Source organism: Acanthaster planci, linkage group LG19 (genome assembly GCF_054643075.1).
Source record: "Acanthaster planci isolate LZ-2023a linkage group LG19, COTS_SCS, whole genome shotgun sequence".
Lineage (NCBI taxonomy): Eukaryota > Metazoa > Echinodermata > Asteroidea > Valvatida > Acanthasteridae > Acanthaster > Acanthaster planci.
The window spans coordinates 2,176,493-2,196,158 of record NC_141795.1 but is presented as its reverse complement, the minus strand read 5'-3'; the positions used below and the strand labels follow the sequence as shown (position 1 = coordinate 2,196,158).

General features: G+C 44.8%; 1 protein-coding gene across 2 annotated transcripts; it reads left to right on the top strand.

Annotated features, from left to right (window-relative positions):
- The first annotated feature begins 780 nt into the window (after positions 1-780).
- LOC110991080 (piwi-like protein 1) lies at positions 781-18,374 on the top strand. 2 transcript variants are annotated; one of them, XM_022256224.2, is made up of 20 exons: positions 781-877; positions 2,343-2,795; positions 2,963-3,296; positions 3,854-4,049; positions 4,765-4,883; positions 5,531-5,611; positions 6,091-6,204; positions 6,767-6,955; positions 7,434-7,518; positions 7,953-8,042; positions 8,170-8,310; positions 8,938-9,051; positions 9,757-9,945; positions 10,718-10,813; positions 11,134-11,250; positions 11,852-11,940; positions 12,085-12,190; positions 12,708-12,899; positions 14,103-14,278; positions 14,904-18,374. In XM_022256224.2, the coding sequence occupies exons 2-20, from the start codon at positions 2,429-2,431 to the stop codon at positions 15,058-15,060; spliced, it is 2,952 nt and encodes a 983-aa protein (XP_022111916.2). In that variant the 5' UTR covers positions 781-877; positions 2,343-2,428; the 3' UTR covers positions 15,061-18,374. The 2 variants fall into 2 exon arrangements, with proteins under 2 accessions (XP_022111916.2, XP_022111935.2); XM_022256243.2 differs by lacking the exon at positions 781-877 and adding an exon at positions 923-1,070.
- The last annotated feature ends 1,292 nt before the right edge of the window (positions 18,375-19,666 follow it).

The following is a 19,666-nucleotide window of genomic DNA, read 5'->3' as shown; positions in this document are numbered from 1 at the left end:
TTGGGGAAGCAAGGGGGGCTGTTCGACCACAATTCAGTCCATTCATCATCGGCGGCGGAACGATATTCGAAAGGGGGAGGGGGGAGAGGGGCAGTTGCAAGCCCATCAGGCATCGGTCATCATTAGCTAGCTCGATGCATTGATGAACCCCACCCAATAATAGGACCTGCAAAAAGTGGGGGCCGGGAGAGGAAGCAGGCCTTCCCCAGTCGAGCCGCCCCCCCCCGATTGCGCCGCCAGTGCATGCGGTTTTTTTTCACTGCAAGTTTAAGGAGGTAGGGTAGATGTTCCTTTGATAAAGACTCTACATGTATTTTCATTTCCCATCTAATATGTCTACAATCATTTTAAGCCACCGACTCTGCCTGAGGATCCTGCAAAATGGGACGAGTTTTGTCGTCATAATACCGGTGATTCACAATAGTGCACCTCAAAGAGTTTGAAACGCGTTGACCAATCAGAAGGCGCGAAATCTGTCGACCCTCTCCAACGCTCATCGGGTCGACAGATTTCAATTGAGTTGAGTGTGCAATGCGAAAAACAAATCGCTTGTTGAAAGGGAAAGAGAAAATGTAGCATCCGATTTTGCCCTCCCACCTGATCGTTCGAACCATGGAGCTATAAAGCTCTATGTTCGAACATGCTCCTCTCCCACGATCCCCGGCCCCCTCCCCCCTCTGAGAATTGGCGATGTTCTCCGAGAATACACGGCACACATTCAGAGCGCTTAACTTCGCTGGTGACCAAATATGCTATCATCCTTTGGCCAGCGTTTGATGCTGGTGGTTAGTGGTACCAGTTCATTACGATTGCACGCCACACACTATCCCGTACCGTTTACATCATATTCAACGCGCACGCAATCGAGAGCAACTTGGTTTGTAATAAATTGTATTCTTAATTTCTTTCGGATACGTAAGATTCATATTCCTTTAGAATCTCGCCATGGTAACGATTTGTTCTGATAGTCAGTTCAGACTGTAAAGTTTCACTGGACGCGTGTTATTTGCCTCTACAAAATTACTCTACCAACTCACCGTGTAGCAGTGACTTGGTGACTGTTTCACCGTGTAGGCTAGCTTGTTTGTATACTACGTACTAGTTGTAGTAAAGTTGTACTAGCTCAGCTGGCTGCAGGCCCTAACGTTTAATTACGTCTTTCTGAGATCATGAGATAGGCCTACACACTAGACTACAATGCTGGACAAAATTGTTGGGACAGTTGGGCAATAGCCATTCGCTCTCCAGCCCTTCCCCGCGGCCCCGGAGGGAGGCTCATAATATTTTTGAACTATTTTTTTCTGTTTTCAGTTTTAGAAGCGATTTGGGAGAGGATGTCATAAGAAACATTTTGATCAGACTCTGGAAAGCAAAGAAAAAGTGATTTGAAGCGGCTATTTTTTGAGATATTTTTGGTACGTGTGTAATCGAATGCAGAGCCAACTGTGATTATTTTGTTCACAAAAATGAGTGTGGATTTTGATTGAAAAGCTTAAAATTCACATTTTCATAAAATGTTTGTTTTTATTTGTGCCTTCAATGAATTAAATGCTGGCTTCTCTTAAAATTTCAAAAATTTTGAAATAGGAAATTAAATTGAGGAGCTACAGCCTACTCAACAAGCTGGTGGACTGTTGAGAGCAAACTGATGTACAGTAATTTGGGATTTTTTGGGGGGGAAGTATTTTTAGTCGGCAGTCGGCAGTATCTATTTAGTGGTTGATAGGAAAAATTCTCGTAGAATTGGTGCGAGATGATTTATGAGCCCCTAATGATATATTTTCATCTAGGCCGAGGCCTATTATTATGATGCGTGTATGTCACAGTTTCCCATAGTCTCAAGGCAAAGAGTTTCGAAATAATTGCAGAATACCTACCCGCACAAAAACACAGCCCTAAAATCACTGTCGAAGAGTTTGGATTGAGTTTGATGAATCAAATGATGATTTTCAATGAATGATAAACTATAAGTCTATCTTGACTCCTGGGTTGGTGGCTGTGCGGATACGATGTCAGAATTGAAGCGCCTTCTTGTGATCCTCTTAACACAATGTGAACTGCATGCCCGACCTTTGAGCTCGTAGCCAGCTACGAGTTGGAACGGCTGAGTGGCGGGGTATGCTGCAATTGTGCTGGAGTTTCAAAGACCTTGATAAAATGCATGTGTACAAGTACTTATAGGGAGTGTAATGTTAATTTCTCAAGTATGAAAATATTTCATCAATCAATATTTATTGATAGATTTTTTGTCTTTGGTTTCAGGAAATTAATTTTTTTTTTATTTAGTGCACTTAGTGAAAACCGACTAATTGTCAGATTTTTTGTGATTTGTTTTGTTTCAGGAAGTGAATTTGTGGCCTTTCTGTGGAAGTCACATTGGCACTGGTGACGCAGAGTCTGGACCTTGTCCTAAGACAAGGCCTTGAAGATGTCAGGGTCAGGCCCTCCAGGCTTGGGCCGTGGGGGGCGTGGTGCTGCCCTCATGGCTGTGTTACAGAATCCCATACGCCGTCCGGGACAAGAACCATCCGCATCGAGCACCAGTGGCCACAGTCCACCCGAGCGAGCCTCGCCCTCACCTCCATCTTCAGAGTCGGCTGGCCCGGGGGCGGCAGCCCGCGTGCAGCAGCAGAATGGACACAGTGGGGCTCGCCCATCGCAGAGCGGGGAAGGAGCTGCCACCAAACCCCAGCCCTCCGTCGGGAGGGGCCTGGCCAGTCTCTACCAACAGATGCAGCTGAGCAGGGGCAACTCGCCAGTGAGTTCAGGCTCATCTTCACCATCATCGGGCGCAGGTGAGACAGGTTTCACTGATGGTACCTCTTTTCATTTTCTCCTGTAAAAATTTGAACAAATGGAATAAAGATGGTGGTTGAAGCCATTAAAAAATATTTCCAAATGATACCCTAATGTTCCCGGAGGGATCATTAACAACGTTTGCATTGTTTAATTCCAAATCCAGTCACCCCATCAGGCACACCCACACCCCCATCCACGGGTACCGGGACGCCTCCTGCTAAGCCATTCGGCCGGGGCATTGCTGGTCTGTCCGCCCGTGGTAGCCCCACAGCAGTGCCAGCGTTCGGCCGCGGGATCGCTGGGCTGAAGCAGAAGAGCCCTCCCTTGGCCCAGACCCCAGCGGAGGGCAGCCCACACTCACCCCTGGCGTCACCCACATCCCCACAGGGGACTGGGACCACCACCCCTCAGCTCCAGCCACAAGCAGCAGCGAGCGCCGTCAGGGATAAGCCAGAGGTGCAGGTGAACATACCACCACCTGGGACATCCGGCACACCGTATGTTGATAGCTGATTTGATTTGTAATCAGTTTTGGCATTTTTCCTCAGAAAATGTTCAAAGTGAACGAGCCAGTTTGGTATTCCAACCTTGCATGCCAGAAATGGGGCACGTCGCAGAAGTCACTTGGGAAATCGCTGTGTGCATGCGACATTTTGTGTAATCAGTGGGATAGTATTCACACTCAAACTCACTGAAACATACACTGGCATGTTTTGCTCTCAGAGGACATATCCGTTTTGAAACGCCAAACTGATTCATTCAGACCACAAGTCCACTTAGTGCAGTGTTGCAACATCCCACATTGTGCATGATACAAGACACAATATAACATTTCTCATTGACATTTTAAATTTCTTGTGAGAATGCTCTCTGGTCCATTTCTCGATCCATCAAATATACCAATTTTAGCATTGTTTTCTTCGAAAATAATGTGACTTTTATTAGGCTATGTAATATTCAATTTATTTTGGCAAGATTTCAACATCAGAGGTTCCTGCTGTTGAGTATCTAGCTTTACATAAATAACTACTCAGGCCAATCGTCTTCCCGGCAGTATAAAAGTGGCCACTAACTATCTACCCATCAAGTTTGAGACGGAGGCTATCTGGCAGTATGCCGTCTCCTTCAGCCCCCACATCGAGAGCAAAAAAATGAGAATGGGCCTGCTGTACACGTACCTAGACAACATCAGCAAGGTCCGTGCCTTCGATGGGACGATCTTGTTTCTGCCTGTCCAGCTTAAAGAGAAGGTGGGATTTATCTCTGATTCTGTATTCCCCACCCCTCCCCCCATCAAAAAAAAAGTTGTTGCATTTTTGTAGAAATGCATCTTTTGCCTTTTCTGTACCCTCAGCTTTTTGAACCAAGCCGTTAGTGTTTGTTCGATTTGGACTTGGATGAAATCAGCGCTGTGTGAGATTCACGCATTCCAGTTTTTTGCTGGTTTGCTGCTGTTTTGTTGTGCTTGGCTTGGTTGGGCTGGGGATTGGCTTGGGGGTCGGCTTGGGGATTGGCTTGGTTTGGGGTTGGGGTCAGGGACTGGATTTGGTTTGGATCAGGGTTCAGGGTCTGAATTTGGTTTGGGTTCAGTTCAGTTTGGGTTTAAGTTCACGTTTCGGGGTTGCGGGTTTTTGAGAAATGAACCTCTGTGGTTGGAGATTCCATTTCCTCTAAGACTAGATATCCACATCGATTAAGGAAATGTGTGTGGGGGAAAGGGATTGAAGTTTAGCTGTGGGTCACCATTTCATAATTCCCTGACATTAGCAACTCGTTGCTGCATATTTGCTTCCATTTAGTGGAGTCTTGATAATGACATTTTTTAGCTTCTGTTGTCTGTTGCAATTTAAGATCTCCTTAAAGTAAGAACATAAGACTGCTTATCTGGTGGCCCTATGCGAACTCTTGACACCTATCAGGGGGTCTGTCTTCCGTTAAACTCTTGCTGCGTCCTTACCCTGGCAGGTCACAATATTCAAGACCAAGGGGCTGCGAGATAACACAGAGTTTGAGGTGAAGATTCAGCTGGCCAAAGCGCTGCAGCCGAAAGACTGCATCCAACTCTACAACGTCATCTTCAGACGGTAAACGAGCCCACCGACTCAAAACTTGATGAATACGTCTGGATCCCTGCTTGTGTCATTTCATTTTATTCCGCCTTTTTGTTTTGTTCCCAATGACAACAAAACATAGAAACCAGCTGAGATGCTGCGCACATTGTGGCTTTGTAGTGAGAATATAGCTTCCCGTGTTTTCTCTTTGTGAGTCGGACCGGTGACATTAATTCTATCATTAAGCCTAACCCTGCCTGAGGCAGCACAGTACATCAGGTGAACAAGTCTGATGCATTCTGACAGACTGGGCAATCAACAAACTGGCCATGTTGAGAGAGTGGGAGCTAGTCCCACTGAACAATGCCACTGTTGGATCTTGTGGTGGCTGGCAACCACAGACTCCCAGGCTGTTTGGCCTTTGGCCCTCCTAGGAGGGGTAGGGTTAAAGTGTCCTACGTTTTTGTGCGTAATAATCATAAGTACAGTGAACTTGCAGTGATGAGGCATGCGCGTTGAAGCTCTGCAGAGGAGTTGGATTGACCTCTGTGGGATGAAAAGCTCAGCAGAAGAGAATTGACCACGGTGGGGTGTGATTTCCTCTGTAAGGACAAGTTTGGATTTTGTTTCATGATTTGTAATGTTTGTTCCACGTATTTTTGCTTTGGCCCTTTTTGCAGGATTATGAGAATTCTGTCCATGAGTCAGGTGGGACGCCATTACTACAGCCCGGACCTAGCCACGATGATTCCACAACACAAGTAAGACAGTAGACGCCTCATTCCTCTCTCTGTGCACCGACAAGTCTATCCGAGCCCGATTAACACCTTGCAGGTGTATAACTTTGGTACCTTGTGGCACTCAAAACGGTGTAACTGGGGGGTAGTTTTTGTGATGAGGGAAGGGTTAGTCAGTTTGTGCTTCTGTTAATAACAAGTTACCTGACGTCAGTGACACGATACCCGCCTTGAACAGAAGCATCCCCTCATCGGTTGAAAAGAGCTGTGTTGGTTGGGAGTATTCATTTTGTTAGTAGTGATGCATCTGCAAATCTTGCGTTTCCTAGTCGTTTGTGAACAAGCAAAGTGCAGTTAGCGCCAAAGAAGCCTTTGTTGCTAAGGAAATAGCGCCAGGAAATTTACAGAACAACTCTCTTATATTCAAATATCAAAATTAAGGGAGTAACCCAATTGCTTGGGAGCTAGAATGCAATTTTCTAGATACTGTGGTTGATTTCTAGGCTGGAGATTTGGCCAGGGTACGTCACAGCTATTCACGAGTATAGCTCCGGACTCATGCTGCAGCTTGACGTGTCCCATAAAGTTCTGTGCTACCAGACAGTCCTGGATACCATGTAAGCATTCAATTTCATTTGTCTACTGTAGGCCTCTATCCATTCCCCAAAGGAAGGTGTTACTGTTCTGTTCAAAGTGAACTTTTTTTGGTTTCTGAACTTTTTTCTGTATTTACATGTGTGTTCATTAATTAAATAACATTGAGTGAAAACCCTTGTTGAATTTGACTCACCTTAACCTTTGTTGTCATATGTCTTGTTAGTGAATACGTGCGATTCACTAAAGTGCGCCTCCAAGAGTTTGCAACGTGCTGGCCAATCACGATGCGCGAATTCTGTCAACCCTTTCCAAACGTGCATTGGGTTGACAGATTTCCCGTGTTGTGATCGGCCGACGCATTGCAAACTCTTGGAGGGGCACTATTATGAATCGCACGTATTAAACGAAAGAACCCGGGTTCTCTGTGCCTCTTTGGGCTCGAAAATGAAACTTGCTTGTAAATTGTGCAGTCAGATCACACTGGAAACGACCTCCCCTCCCGCCAAAAAAAAAAAAAAAAAAAGATTAAACTGCCTCGTCTTCATATTTAATTAGCAGCTTTCATTGGCATCCCTTTTTCAGGACTGAAATATACCGGAGGAACGAGGACACGTTCAAGGACGAGTGCACGCGTCAGATTGTCGGCACCATCGTGCTGACACGCTACAACAACCAGACCTATCGGGTGGACGACATCGCCTGGAACAAAAACCCCCTGAGCACGTTCATGTATCACGACAAGGAGGAGATGACGTTTGTGGAGTACTACAAGTGAGTTCCTCTCTCTCACCAAAATCTCAACAGGGGAGCGGTCGTAGACAGTGTCGTTTTTGCCTTCGAGTGCGTTCATCGTCGCTGGTACCGTCGACTCGCGTATATTTTGGGGGGTTGTTGTCTCTTATCATTACATTCAACGCCTTCGTCTTCAGGCCTAAGGCTCAAAATTGTTAGCATTCCAACTTGTGGGTTTCAGTTGACATTTGACGGCTCCAAGATAATCTGCCTTTGGCATAATGTGACAAGGCCTCTTTCAAACTTGTAGCAAGAAGGTACCGTTGGATCTTTGTCCAGAATTTCCCTGCTGGCATAAATGTGAAATGACACTCAGCCATTTTAACGTATGTCGTTAAAGTTCAATTTATGTCACTTATTTTCCTAGTGTTTTTGCTTCCAATCCTTTGTAGTTAGAGCATGGACAGAAAACTTTACCGTCTGCAATATTTTCTCCTGAAATCCGTGCTCCATACAGAAAGCATTACGACAAGGAGATCACCGACATGGGACAGCCCCTCCTGATCAACCGACCCAAGAAGGAACAACCGAAGAAACCTGGGGTAGGTGTTGCCTGTCTCGCTAGGGCCTAATCCCAGCGCCGCTTTCCCCCCTTAACCCTCCTCAATCTTCCACGAGTTTCGGAGGATTCTGGAGGATTGGGGCTGAACGGCAAAAACGGGGCGGCTGCTTTTAAAGGATGCACTGTGTCAAGGTCTTGGATACGACCCCTGTGTTGTTTACAGTCTGCCGTGCATAAGTTTGGGCGTAGGTTATGCTCAATACCACCTGCAGTGGTCCAGGATGTTATCTGCTCTGCTTCAGCAGTTGCTGATATTGAAAGTTTGAGGCGGTGGTCGCCCGTCCGGGGAATGCGTTCGAGAAACGACATCATTCTCATCAGCGTCCAGGAAAAAACATTGATGCACATGACAGGCAATCATTTCTGATCGTAAAGCATTGACAGTGTGTTTGTTTTACATCTGTTCATTTTCAGAGCAAGGCGTCGGTGATCTGCCTGGTGCCCGAGCTAGCCTGTCGTACTGGCCTGACCGATGAGATGCGAAGTGACTTCAGAGTCATGAAGGTAGGTGAAGCTGCTTGCATATCACCTTCTCTTACATTGTGTCCCCACAAGCCTTACCAGGAAGGTGATGATAAATTTTTCACTCGACAGTCTCATCATCTCGATGCCCATTTTGTTCTGTGTCTAGGATCTTGCCTTCCATACCCGCATCACACCGGCCCAGCGCCATGTCTCCCTGCGGAAGTTCATCGACAACATCTACCAGAACCGCGACGCCCTGAAAGAGCTCACCAACTGGGGCATGTCAGTGGACAGAGACATCCTGACGGTGAGTTGAAAAGGGAGAGTCAATCATAAGGTCTCTGCTCTCGTCACATGACAGCTCTCAGCCACTCAAAATAATCAGTGCTGCTTAATGGTGTAGATTGGTTGTATTGACATGTTACGGAAAAGAAATGGATGGCATTGTGAAATTTAAAGTTGAACAAACTGATCACACTTTCACAATGATGATTACGTTAGATTATTATCCCCTTAGTGACTAAAAACTTGAGAACTATTTCATGGAAGTGGGTGCTGGGAGAAGCTCATTTGCTGGAAAGCCAGCTGGCATTTATACTGCAGACTTGGCAGAATTGCTTGAAATTCTGCCCCCCCCCACATTTGAACACCATTAATATCGGTGCACATTTCTCAAACTTTCTGAATTTTTTTTTTTTCATCCGAGGAATCTAACGTAAGAAGAAACCAAATCAAACAATGCATCCAGTGTAACGTTGGACTTCATCCGACTGGTACCCTCTCCTGCTGGCTTCTATTAGAATCTTGTTGGGTCTAAATGAGGAAATGCTCAACTTTTATCTGGAGACATACAGCTGGGAACCTCCCCCTCCCCCCATGTTTAGTCTGGACCGATCATTTTAATGATGCTGCGGTTCTTATCTGTTGCCTGCAGATGGGTGCCAGACAGCTTCGTCCCGAGCAAATCAGGATGCAGAACAACACCATCGTGGCCAATCCTGAAGCCGATTGGGGAAGAGAAATGACAAGAGATAGAGCTACTTTGCCTGTAAGAACGACGGGGGAGAAAAAAGCAAAACACGCACACTTTCCTTTTTGGCTTGGGGTGCCCAGTATGCAGGGCCAGTTTTTGTTGGAAGGTGCTCATCGTCTGACCATTTTGGTGCACACAGTGGCAGTTGCGTTAAAACGTCCGTCGTGACCCTCTGTTCGTCTCTGTTTGGTCGGGGGAACTCTTCCATTACAAACGAATTGGGAAAAGGAACATCCGTGTGGTCTTCAGCGGTCTTGTTTTAGCGTTTATTCAACTGTCTGGAAAGAAAGACCGCGTGTAGTCAAAATTGACATTCTCAGCCAGACGTAGGTTTAGGTTTGTGATTTTCAGACCCGCTGATGTTTAAGGATCCGTGCGAAAAATTTTTTCAGGCATCTTCATATCTTTTCTTCAGTGTATGAATAACTGTTAAAATCCTGTTGGCGTTAAGTGTCTCGTGAAAGTGCACTTATCAGTACAGCACTGTGGGTTGAGTGCCTTGTTTGACATCACAGTTTTTCCCCATGAATATGCAAATTAGGTTGGCATAAAACCAAAAAAATTCCAAAAGTAAAACTAGCGAAGCGAAAATAAGGATAATCGGGTTAACGAGAGTAACCCCCAAAAATAGACGCCAGATAGTTTTTCTTCCCAGGAGTAGGAAGTTGTGCTAAACATGTCCCCGAGTTAACTTTGCGTCCTGGGCCCTCTTCAATGCAGGTGGACTTGAACCACTGGCTGCTGGTGTTCTGCAAGCGCGATGCCAGTCGCTCCTCGGACTTCCTGAAGATGATGGAGAGATGCTGCCCTCAGCTGGGCATCCGCATCCAGCCCCCCGTGCGCTTCCAGCTGCAGGACGACAAGACCCAGACGTACCTCAACTGCATCCGTGATGCCATCAACCCTCAGGTACCGCACATGCGCGGCTCATTCTGGTACACTGCGGGTGGCTTACACCACCCTGATTCCGTGCACTTGCTCCCAGAATGCATGGAGAAATTTTGACAGCGGGTCATGCCTCAAAGTCCAACCAGTCAGTAATGGGTATAATGATTTTGGTGGGAAAAAAACCAAAAAAAAACAAGTGATAGTCATTTGGCCGAGGGAGAGAATGGTTTGAGAATCCCAAAGCTTAAATCCCTTTTGTCTTTCCTAACCCCCTGCACCTGTACATTTGACTATTAATGAGTCTTCAGTTAAACATTGTATAGGAAATGGGGTGAATTTAAAATGTACGGAATGTTAACAATGAACTCATCAGAGGTCTTATTGTGTGACAAAGACTTGGAAAGAATTGCATGCAAAACTTGTCCAAACTTTTCAACAGCTTTTGTATTTCTTTCTGAGAACACGTTGAGCTCATGAAATGAATGCAGAAGGACGTCGTGTAAGGGCCATATTTATGCCCACGTTTTGGGGGCCCCTTGTCTTAACTTGACTCTGATTGCTTCAATAGTAACCCTCCTTTTGCTGTAACCATCAAAACAGTCTCAAATCCCTTCCACTTGTTTTCCCCCAGTACACAGACACATACGGGAAATTTGACTGGTTTTTGACTGATAGGACAACTGTGTCAAGAATGTGTCTTTGCATTGGAGGGAGAGTTATGTCTTAACCTTCCCCCCCCCCGCCTTCCCGGGCTCACTTATGCCTCGGACCTCTTTGTTTTTCCATTTCCTAGCTTCAACTGGTGGTGATCATTTTCCCCACGTCCCGAGATGACCGCTACAGCGCGGTCAAGAAGCTCTGCTGCGTGGAGAAGGCAATCCCATCCCAGGTACCCGCCAGTTTCTGTACTCTGCCAACAGTTTCTCATCAGTTCAAGTTGCTTTTTAACCCTAACCCCACTGAAGATAGCATTCTGCAGCAGTGGTCAAATCTTGTACAGCTGTAGGCTTTTTTAGCCAACAGAAATGCCCGGAGACATCGGCACAAGGTTTTACAGAACTGAGACTTCCACTCAATGGGGACTCACCTCGGGCATGCTCGGGCTCCTGTACATTTGGCACCGCTCTCATATAAACGTACCTGTAATTGTTCTGGGTTTTTTTGTTTTTGTTTTTTGTTTTTTTCATCTCCTGCCACTTTTACAACCAGGTGATCATCTCCAGGACGATCAGCCAACAGCAGAAGCTGCGCAGTGTGACCCAGAAGATTGCCCTGCAGATCAACTGCAAGCTGGGCGGCGAACTCTGGTCCCTGGATATACCCGTGGTGCGTCCATCGATTCAGGAATCCATCAGTGCTAATTCCGCACACTGCTTGCACTGTGTCTCAATCACAGAGCTGAGAGCACTATTAAGTTTGATACTGGAGCACCCACTCGGTATTTTCTAGCACTGAGAAACTTGACACGTCCTGGGAGCACAAATTTTGAATTCATATGTGTATTTGTAGAACAAAGTCCGATTGTTTATTGCCTTGTTAACACCGAGCAAACCGCTCATTGGCTGATTGTGCATTTAGGATTTGGGGCGCATCGGCTTCTCCGATGTTTCATTTTAGAATGCAGATGCAGATATGCAAATAACCATCCAAAAGTCATACAAAATTCAAGTTCTCCATAGGTTTGTGCATAAACATGGATGTGCCCAACAGGCTTAACTTTGCACAATGATTTATAATTCTATGTTCTTAAGTCTCATATATTTTTGTCATCATACTTTTATTGCCCTAGTCTACATCACAACATAGTACACACAATACTGCAAAATCCCACCTGTCTGCAAAAGTTTACTGCCCTTAGATGCTAACTCTGTAATCAAAGAAATTGCCAACCAGTGAAGATGTTCTCCGCTCTCTGCTTGTCTCTCAGAGCAAGATGATGGTGGTGGGCATAGACGTATATCATGACCCGGCCAGAGGGGGCAAGTCCATCGGTGCCTTTGTCGCCAGCACTAACAAGTGAGTAAATCCGTGTTGGATGCCGTCGCCTTAGATTCTGCTAGCCAGTGATAAACTGGTAGGCCACAGGCATTTTCCAGACAAGACTTGCCATCTGCCTGTGTGTGACGAAGCTCTCTTCTCTCCCGTTGCGGCTCGTTTCAGGTTGCTGACCCGCTGGTACTCCCGGGTCTGTTTCCAGACTCCCCAGCAGGAGTTGATCGACGGACTGAAGCTGTGCCTGGTGGCTTCCATCAAGAAGTATCACGAGGTGAGCCAAGGGATTCCACTCATTGGTTCCCGTGGACCAATGCTGACACATGATCAGTGCACATCGCTGAAAAAAAAACAAGGATTCTTTCCAAGAGAAACGTTTATTTTTGCTGGTTTCTCACAGCGCCTTTATAAATCCCACATCAGTGGAATAAAGGTACCTAAATAAATCCCTGTATTTTCTCTGAGTTTTTAAACCCTTTTTATGTTTCCATAGAAATGCTTTCCCCGTGTATCGTCAGCTATTTTGTGTATATAGAAATGCTATTGCAGTACCGATATAACTGCACAATGGAACTTCCAGTGGATTAGAACTCCCGTACTCGGTAGAATGGAATTTCTACTTATGCAGTGGGGCAGATATCGAGGTGATCAATAACGTATTATCCTGAATGTTTCCAGGGCTCAGAAACTTTTGATTTGCCCCCCCCTTGAAGGATTGTTCCCGTTGAGCCCCCAAGTCACAGTAGCAAAGCGTCGAATCATCCAGGTTTGGATTTTTGCTTGCCTCCCAGATCAACCATGACCTGCCTCAGAAGATAGTCATCTTCCGGGACGGGGTCGGCGACGGCCAGCTGAACATCGTCGCTACCTACGAACAGCAGCAGCTCTCCTCCTGTTTTGAGATGTTCGGTGAGACCTACAAGCCCTCGCTGACCATCGTCATTGTCCAGAAGCGGATCAACACCAGAATTTTTGCCGCCTCGGTAGGCAGCCCCTGTTTTTCTTAGCCGGATGGAGAAAAATGATCAGAAATTTCTCTTCCACAACCTTATATTGCATTCTTGAATCAAACCCAGGACATCCGAATTCAGTTCTGTTCATGAGAGCATCTCGAGCAGTTAATATACTTAAAACAGTACTATTCCTAAAGGACACATATCATTCTTAGCCTTACGCCAATCCTTATGTTCGATCTTCTTACTTGGAAATGCTGTCGGTTGTACCTGCGCTCTTTACCGCCAAACCATTGGGCACACATCTGGCCACACGGCACGATCTAGAGTTATTAGTTAATCTATTAAGTGATAGTCTTTATAACCCCTTCGCTACGGAGGACTGCTACTACCGCACCATTGTGTGAGGATTAGTGCATACCACACATACAGTCTATTCACCATGCAGCTGCTGGTTCAATGGGGCCTGCTGCTGGACAAAGCCCTCCATTCAGGGCATACCACAGCCCAGCAGTCGCGGTCAAAATAATCCCGCCGTGAAGGGGTTAAACTCAGAGGAGTTGTGTGGCTACGCAAGCAAGACTATATGACTGTGCACATACATGACGATTCCTACATGTATGGCAGTGGTTAAGGTCTGCCCTGTAGACAAAGCTAAGGAGATGCCATTCCAGCAGGGCCATCACGCTCACGCACAGGTTTTAACTGGAGTGTCTGTGCTCCTGGCAAGTCACAACATCCTATTGGCCTGAGAGAAATGTAACGCATGGGTACAACCTGCGTACACGCAGGATGGCCCCGGAGTCAATGGCTTCTAATTCTTGTCGCTGGGTTAGTTTATAAAATCAAGTCATCCAGTGAATTTCCTGTATAGATCTCTCTCATGGGAGGCCATCTTTGTAGGAAAATTGCAACTGCCTATATAACACAAACAGGTGCGTGTGCGCGCAGTGTGCAAAATGTTCGCAACTGCTGATCCAAATATGTTCGAAATATGGCGCAGCCGATGTACGCCACGCAAATTTAAGTACGAAATTCCGATGCATGTGGCAATCTATAGGAAGTGACGTCATTTGAGAGTTACCCTGATAAGTATCCTGTATATGAAGTAGATTGAAGTTTTGACTTACTGTGACTGTTCAAACAGTACAGTGGTCGAGCAGTCCAGCATAGCAAGATGTCCTTTGGCCAAACTGATTGCTAACCTCTCTTCACGGGGTGATCCTCTGACAGAACGGCAGACAGCTGGAGAACCCAGCCCCAGGGTGCGTGGTGGACCACACCATCACCCGCCTCAACTGGTACGACTTCTTCCTTGTCAGCCAGCACGTGAGACAGGGCACCGTCACGCCCACCCACTACGTGGTCGTCTACGACACCAGCAAGTTCAATGCGGACCAGATGCAGAGGTAAAAGCAGATGTCTCTAAGGAGTCCCTCCGACGCCCCAAATTTCTAACCCCCAGCCCCGGACCCAAATTGGATCGCCCCAAATTAATAAGAAATGGGTCTCAAGTTGCCACACCCACTTGCAAGATCAAGGTCTTTAAAAGAATCTTGCATAGAGGAAAGCTTTTGGCTTCCTGCCCTTCTTGATTGGGATGCCAAACTGAGTGATATATAGAAACAAATTGCCGATTTTGCTTATTCAAAGGCAAACTTGAAAAAAGATGCTTTAAAAGACGGCCTCAGGGCTTTTGTGGGATTTCGTGTTTTTGGCAGATTTGGCGCATCCAACTGACTGACAACTTTGATATGCATGTTTATGTCTACAGGGTGATTTTTGAGGATTGAGTTACATATTTCAGGATTTTTGACCTAAGTTTTACGGTCATGTTTCTGTCTTGGTAGTACTTTGGAGCAAGAAATCCGAGGGCAAGATTATCATAATCGTAGATGTTGGGGAAAGAAATCAAGCTTTGTTGGCTGTTAACAGCCTTTAAAGGCTGTATTATTTGAATAATCTCATCATATTTCTCTTCATCCCTCAATCTCACCCTTTTCATTTTGTATTTTGGTCTCGCTTGGTCGCCAGACTGGCCTACAAGCTGACCCACCTGTACTACAACTGGCCCGGCACGGTGCGCGTCCCGGCGCCCTGCCAGTACGCCCACAAGCTGGCCTACCTGGTTGGAGAGAGCCTCAAACGGGAACCAGCCCTGGAGCTGTCCGACCGGCTCTTCTTCCTGTAAAAAGAAGAAGCGCTTCCCTGGAAGAGGTCACGTGTCACAGGTATTAACTGAAACTTCAGCGTGTCGTTGGCCTGCAACACAAGCCCTGTGCTTCCAGTTTGCGTTATTGGCATCATCCCAGAGAGTGTCGGTCTCTTACATCCCCACCGTTGTCAAGGTAGCTGCAAGATGTGTTGATATTTGTTGTAATATATTTTTTATGTATTTTAAACGCTGTTGTGCCTTTTTTTTAAACTCAGGGAAACCGACCCCTTTTTCAAAGTTTTGTCTGGTTTTATCTTGTTTGAAATGGAGTTGCAAGTCGGCTCAAGAGGAGTAAATGAGCCTTTGATTTTTCTTCCAGAAACAGTTTTGGCTGTATGTAGAGTGATTCAAGAACCATGTTTTGAACCAAGATAAGTTCCATACTGACACAATTTATTCACTAAGATCGGAAGAATAAATTTGGCAGTACGAAACCATGAAAAATATTAAAGTTGTGGGACGTGTTCGTAAACACCGACATATTTGGCCAATGCTGATCCTATTGATTTTTTTTCATGTGTTGTCGCTTGACAGGCAACCTAGGAAATGTTTGAAGTCTGCAGCGGCACGTGTATTATTGAATATGCAGCTTTCTATGAGCAATTTCATGGGTGCCTGAACGCTGACAGACTTTTCTGCGCATATCTGTGTAAATTGAATGCTGACTGTCAAAAATCACATGACTGAAAATCCTGTGTAAAACCTTCCTTGTGTTGAACAGGTGTACAATCCAAAGAGGAGATATGCTGCATATTATTAAGTTATTAATTTTAATTTACAAGGTTTCTTGCCGTCACGAAAAAGATGACTATTTCAAACTCATAAATTTTAGCCAATTTGAGCCCGCAGTAACTCCAAGAAGGCATCTGCCAATTCACCAAAATCCCAGATATCTGAAAGAATTCCTGGGGGAGGATCTTTGGAGACATTGACAAATGCGTGATTTCTACGGAGGCCAGCGGGTTCTGGAAAACATCATGGTGCTATAGATTATCGTTTACTTTTGATTGAGGCGCACAGAAGCCCATGAGCACGTCCACAGTTCTAGATATCGGGAGAGCATTATCCCAAGCAGAAGTTGGGAACAGTGTTCAGTTTTTTATTACCAATTTTCTTTCTTTATTCCTTTGTCTTTGATGTTTTCTTTTTTTTTTATCGTAGATTTTATAGTTGGCAAAAGTCTGCCAGGTTTTTTTTTTAATTTATATTGTGGAAGTTCATGTTTTTTTAGTATTGTCTGAAAACTAAATTAAACTTGGACAAGTTTATGTTGGCAGACGTTTATCGAGGCAGAATTTCACAGCCATACAAAATCGGCCGGGGATTTTCTTTTTTAATGGCAGAAAGCTTACCGGGACTTCCTTTTACAACTCTTGCTTGTGCTCTCCATTGTCACTCAAACGGCCTAACCTTGCGTGAATTGATCCCCACAAAATGAGTCCAAAGACTTCTTTTGGTCTCCAGTCAGTTTCCATTGGAAAGAGTATCATAGTGAGCCCTTTGTTTCAAGGTAGCACTCGGTTTGGCATCCTGGGGTCCCTGTTGATTTCTACTGCACAAGACCGTGACTCAGACGTGGCTCTGGCAACTTGTGACCCGTTTTGTCAGGTTGGGTCATATTTTGTGGCCCGTGAGACAGCGCATGCAATGGGTGCTTGCTAATGGGTGACTTCAGGCCTAGAAAGCTCTGTAGTTGTCCAGTTTCTTCAGCTAGAACTCGTGCTGTACTCGGTCGATTCTACAGGGTGACTTAAAAATCCCCCCCGCTGGTCTAGCTGCACTTTAAAAACGGGAGTGTAAATCTGTAGTAGTTTGAAAATGTAGTCAGGCAAACATGGTTTTTATATCTTGTTACTTGTTATTCTCAGATTTGGACAGAAGAACTATGTAGGAAAAAAGCCCTGTGAGAAAGTCTGCCACAAAATATCTTACAGTCATTAACCCTCCTATGCTGAAGTCACTCTTTGGGTCACTTGGTAAACACCTCAAAGAAGCACAGCTGTGTTTGTGCACTGCACCAACATGCAAGAGAGTGACCTTGGGCACTTGTGCATATTTGTGCTGTAAAACCAAAGGAGGGTTAAGGAAGGCAAGAAATTGCATTAACGTGGATGTTGCATGCCTCCTTTAGAAATGTAGGGATGGATTTATGTACTTTTTCCTTTGTTTCTGCTCTTTTATTCATTTTTGTCCCTCTCTTTTAGCTTGGATCTGGTCGGGTTTCCAATCCGTTTCGGTTTTATGTGTGTACGAAATGTCCTTGTGGAAGAGAGAAGATTACTCGAAATCTTTGTTAACTATTCAAACAAGCATTCCTTGTAAATAGGGTTTTTGTATCTATTACATGGTAGCTATCAACCACTGCCCTTCCCCCTTGCCAAAGGAGAGGACTTCAATTTTTATTCCTCGTTGAGGGAATATGTATGTGCTATGCCGGTCTGTAAAGTTTAAGACTGGATCAGCTGATAAATAATTCTGAGCCAAAAGCGAGGGACATTATCAGCACCCATTCTCCTGAACCGGTCAGCGCCCATTCTCCTGAATCGGTCTAACGGCTGACCACACATTGAATTCCTGTTCATAAATACCTTTTGAGTCACGTTGTCAAAACAAGCTTTGACAAATTACAAATTTCCAAAGATTTTGTTAATTTTTTTTTTTACAACACTCCTCTAGCCATTGTTTTGGTACTTTCCTGTTGTGAGTTGTCGTAAGCAATCTCCTTATATGGAGATGGGCACGTGTGTGGTGTGTACTGCGTGAGGTGGTGCACTGCCAGCCAATGCTTGAACTGTTTAAGACCAGCTACGTTGTAACTCTCGACCAACAGGAATAGCTAAACTGTCCTAGGTATTTATGAATGTCTATGAACAGCTGTTATCTTGTAAGACTGTTGTGTGCAAATAGGCTGACGCTTAATGCTCAGCGGGAAAAAACTTTTCCGAGATAGACTTTTGAAATTTTGAGGATGTAAATCCCATTTTGTAAACCCACTTTCTAAACCTTTTTGCAACACCAGCATTTGAAACCAAGAAGTGTCGATTGTCGTTGAGTTATCTGTGAAAATTTTTGTTATTAAAAAGACAACCTTAATTTGGATAACATGGCTCTCTGACCATTACATCTCTGGGCGGGGGAAGGGGGCAGGATTCATCTCTTAAGCTGGAGTTATTGTACCATCCAGACGGTCCAGAAATTACTGTTTTTTAATAAGTATTCACCACATTACTGTTTGTATTCACTTTTTGCGCTTTGTATAATTAAAAGAATTTCAAAACGATCATCTCAAAGGCGGAAGTGCATATTTCTCCACTATTTTCTTCCAGGATTATTTATGACCGAAATAGAAAATTTGAGTATACAGTGTACATGCATTGGACAAGTCAAATACAAGTAACAACTCTAAAGAGATATTTCTTACTGTAACTGTTACATGTATATTCCTAGTCCCACCATAAAGTGATATTTGCTACAAAGGCCAATTTCAATGTCCGGTCCGCTTCTAGACCTCTGCGGTTACAAAACCAGTGGGAAATGAGACACCACTGCCCTCTGCAGGAGATCGTGGGAAGGCTTGATTTGACCCGTGCCAATGATATACACAGCTGGATTGTGCTTTCCTCACGCACCGGCTTAAACTGGTTCACTTGTGCCCTCCTTTCCCCCCACCGTTTCATAAATTTGTCTCGCTAAGGTTTATCGCTCAGCAGGCAAGAGACCAACAATTGCATGAGAAGGCAAGAGAAAGAGACAGAGATGTCTTTGTATTAGATTTCATTTAATTTGTTTTTCTGTTCAGAATAGTTCAAAAATGAGTATATATCTCTTTCTAGTTTCAATACATAACATGGCATTTAAAAATGTTGAACTGTTAAGATTTATTGGGAGATTGCTCCTGGAAGCAGGTTTCTTTCCCAATTCTGCTGAGCTCAGAGATTTCCTAAGCATAAAAAATATTTGCTTAGTAGATATGGACTACCAGCTAAAAACTTCTTGTGCTGCCAACTGATTCTGACTGGTTCCATGCTGTTTTTTGCCTCGCAGAAACGGGTCACCAGCCAAAAATTCCATGTGATGTACATTGCTTCTTACTGGTTCCCTGCTAAGATTTGCTCAGCATATATATTTGCTCAAACATTTGAACAAAAGGTGTTCTCAAAGTCAAACTGACCATTCTACATTTTACAATGCTTTTCTTTTGCTAATTATAATACAAAAGAAGTTACATAATTTCAAAAATTGATTCTGAAAAACCGGGGGATTGGGATTTGGGTTGTAAGGCTGGATTCAAGGCTAAAGGAGAACAAGGTGAAAAAGTGGCTGGATCTAAGGCTAAGGGAGAACAAGGTGAAAAAGCGGCTGGATTCAAGGCTAAGGAAGAACAAGGTGGAAAAGCGGCTGGATTCAAGGCTAAGGGAGAACAAGGTGGAAAAGCAATCCTCTTATTTACAATTTACACTGCTTGAAATGGTTAAAGATCAGCTTGAAGCTAGCCTGATGTTCATGGAAGGAAAAGGTGCTATTTGTATTACTCCAGAAATTCTACTTTAATCTCATTCAAGCCCAAGATCTGCCTCACTTG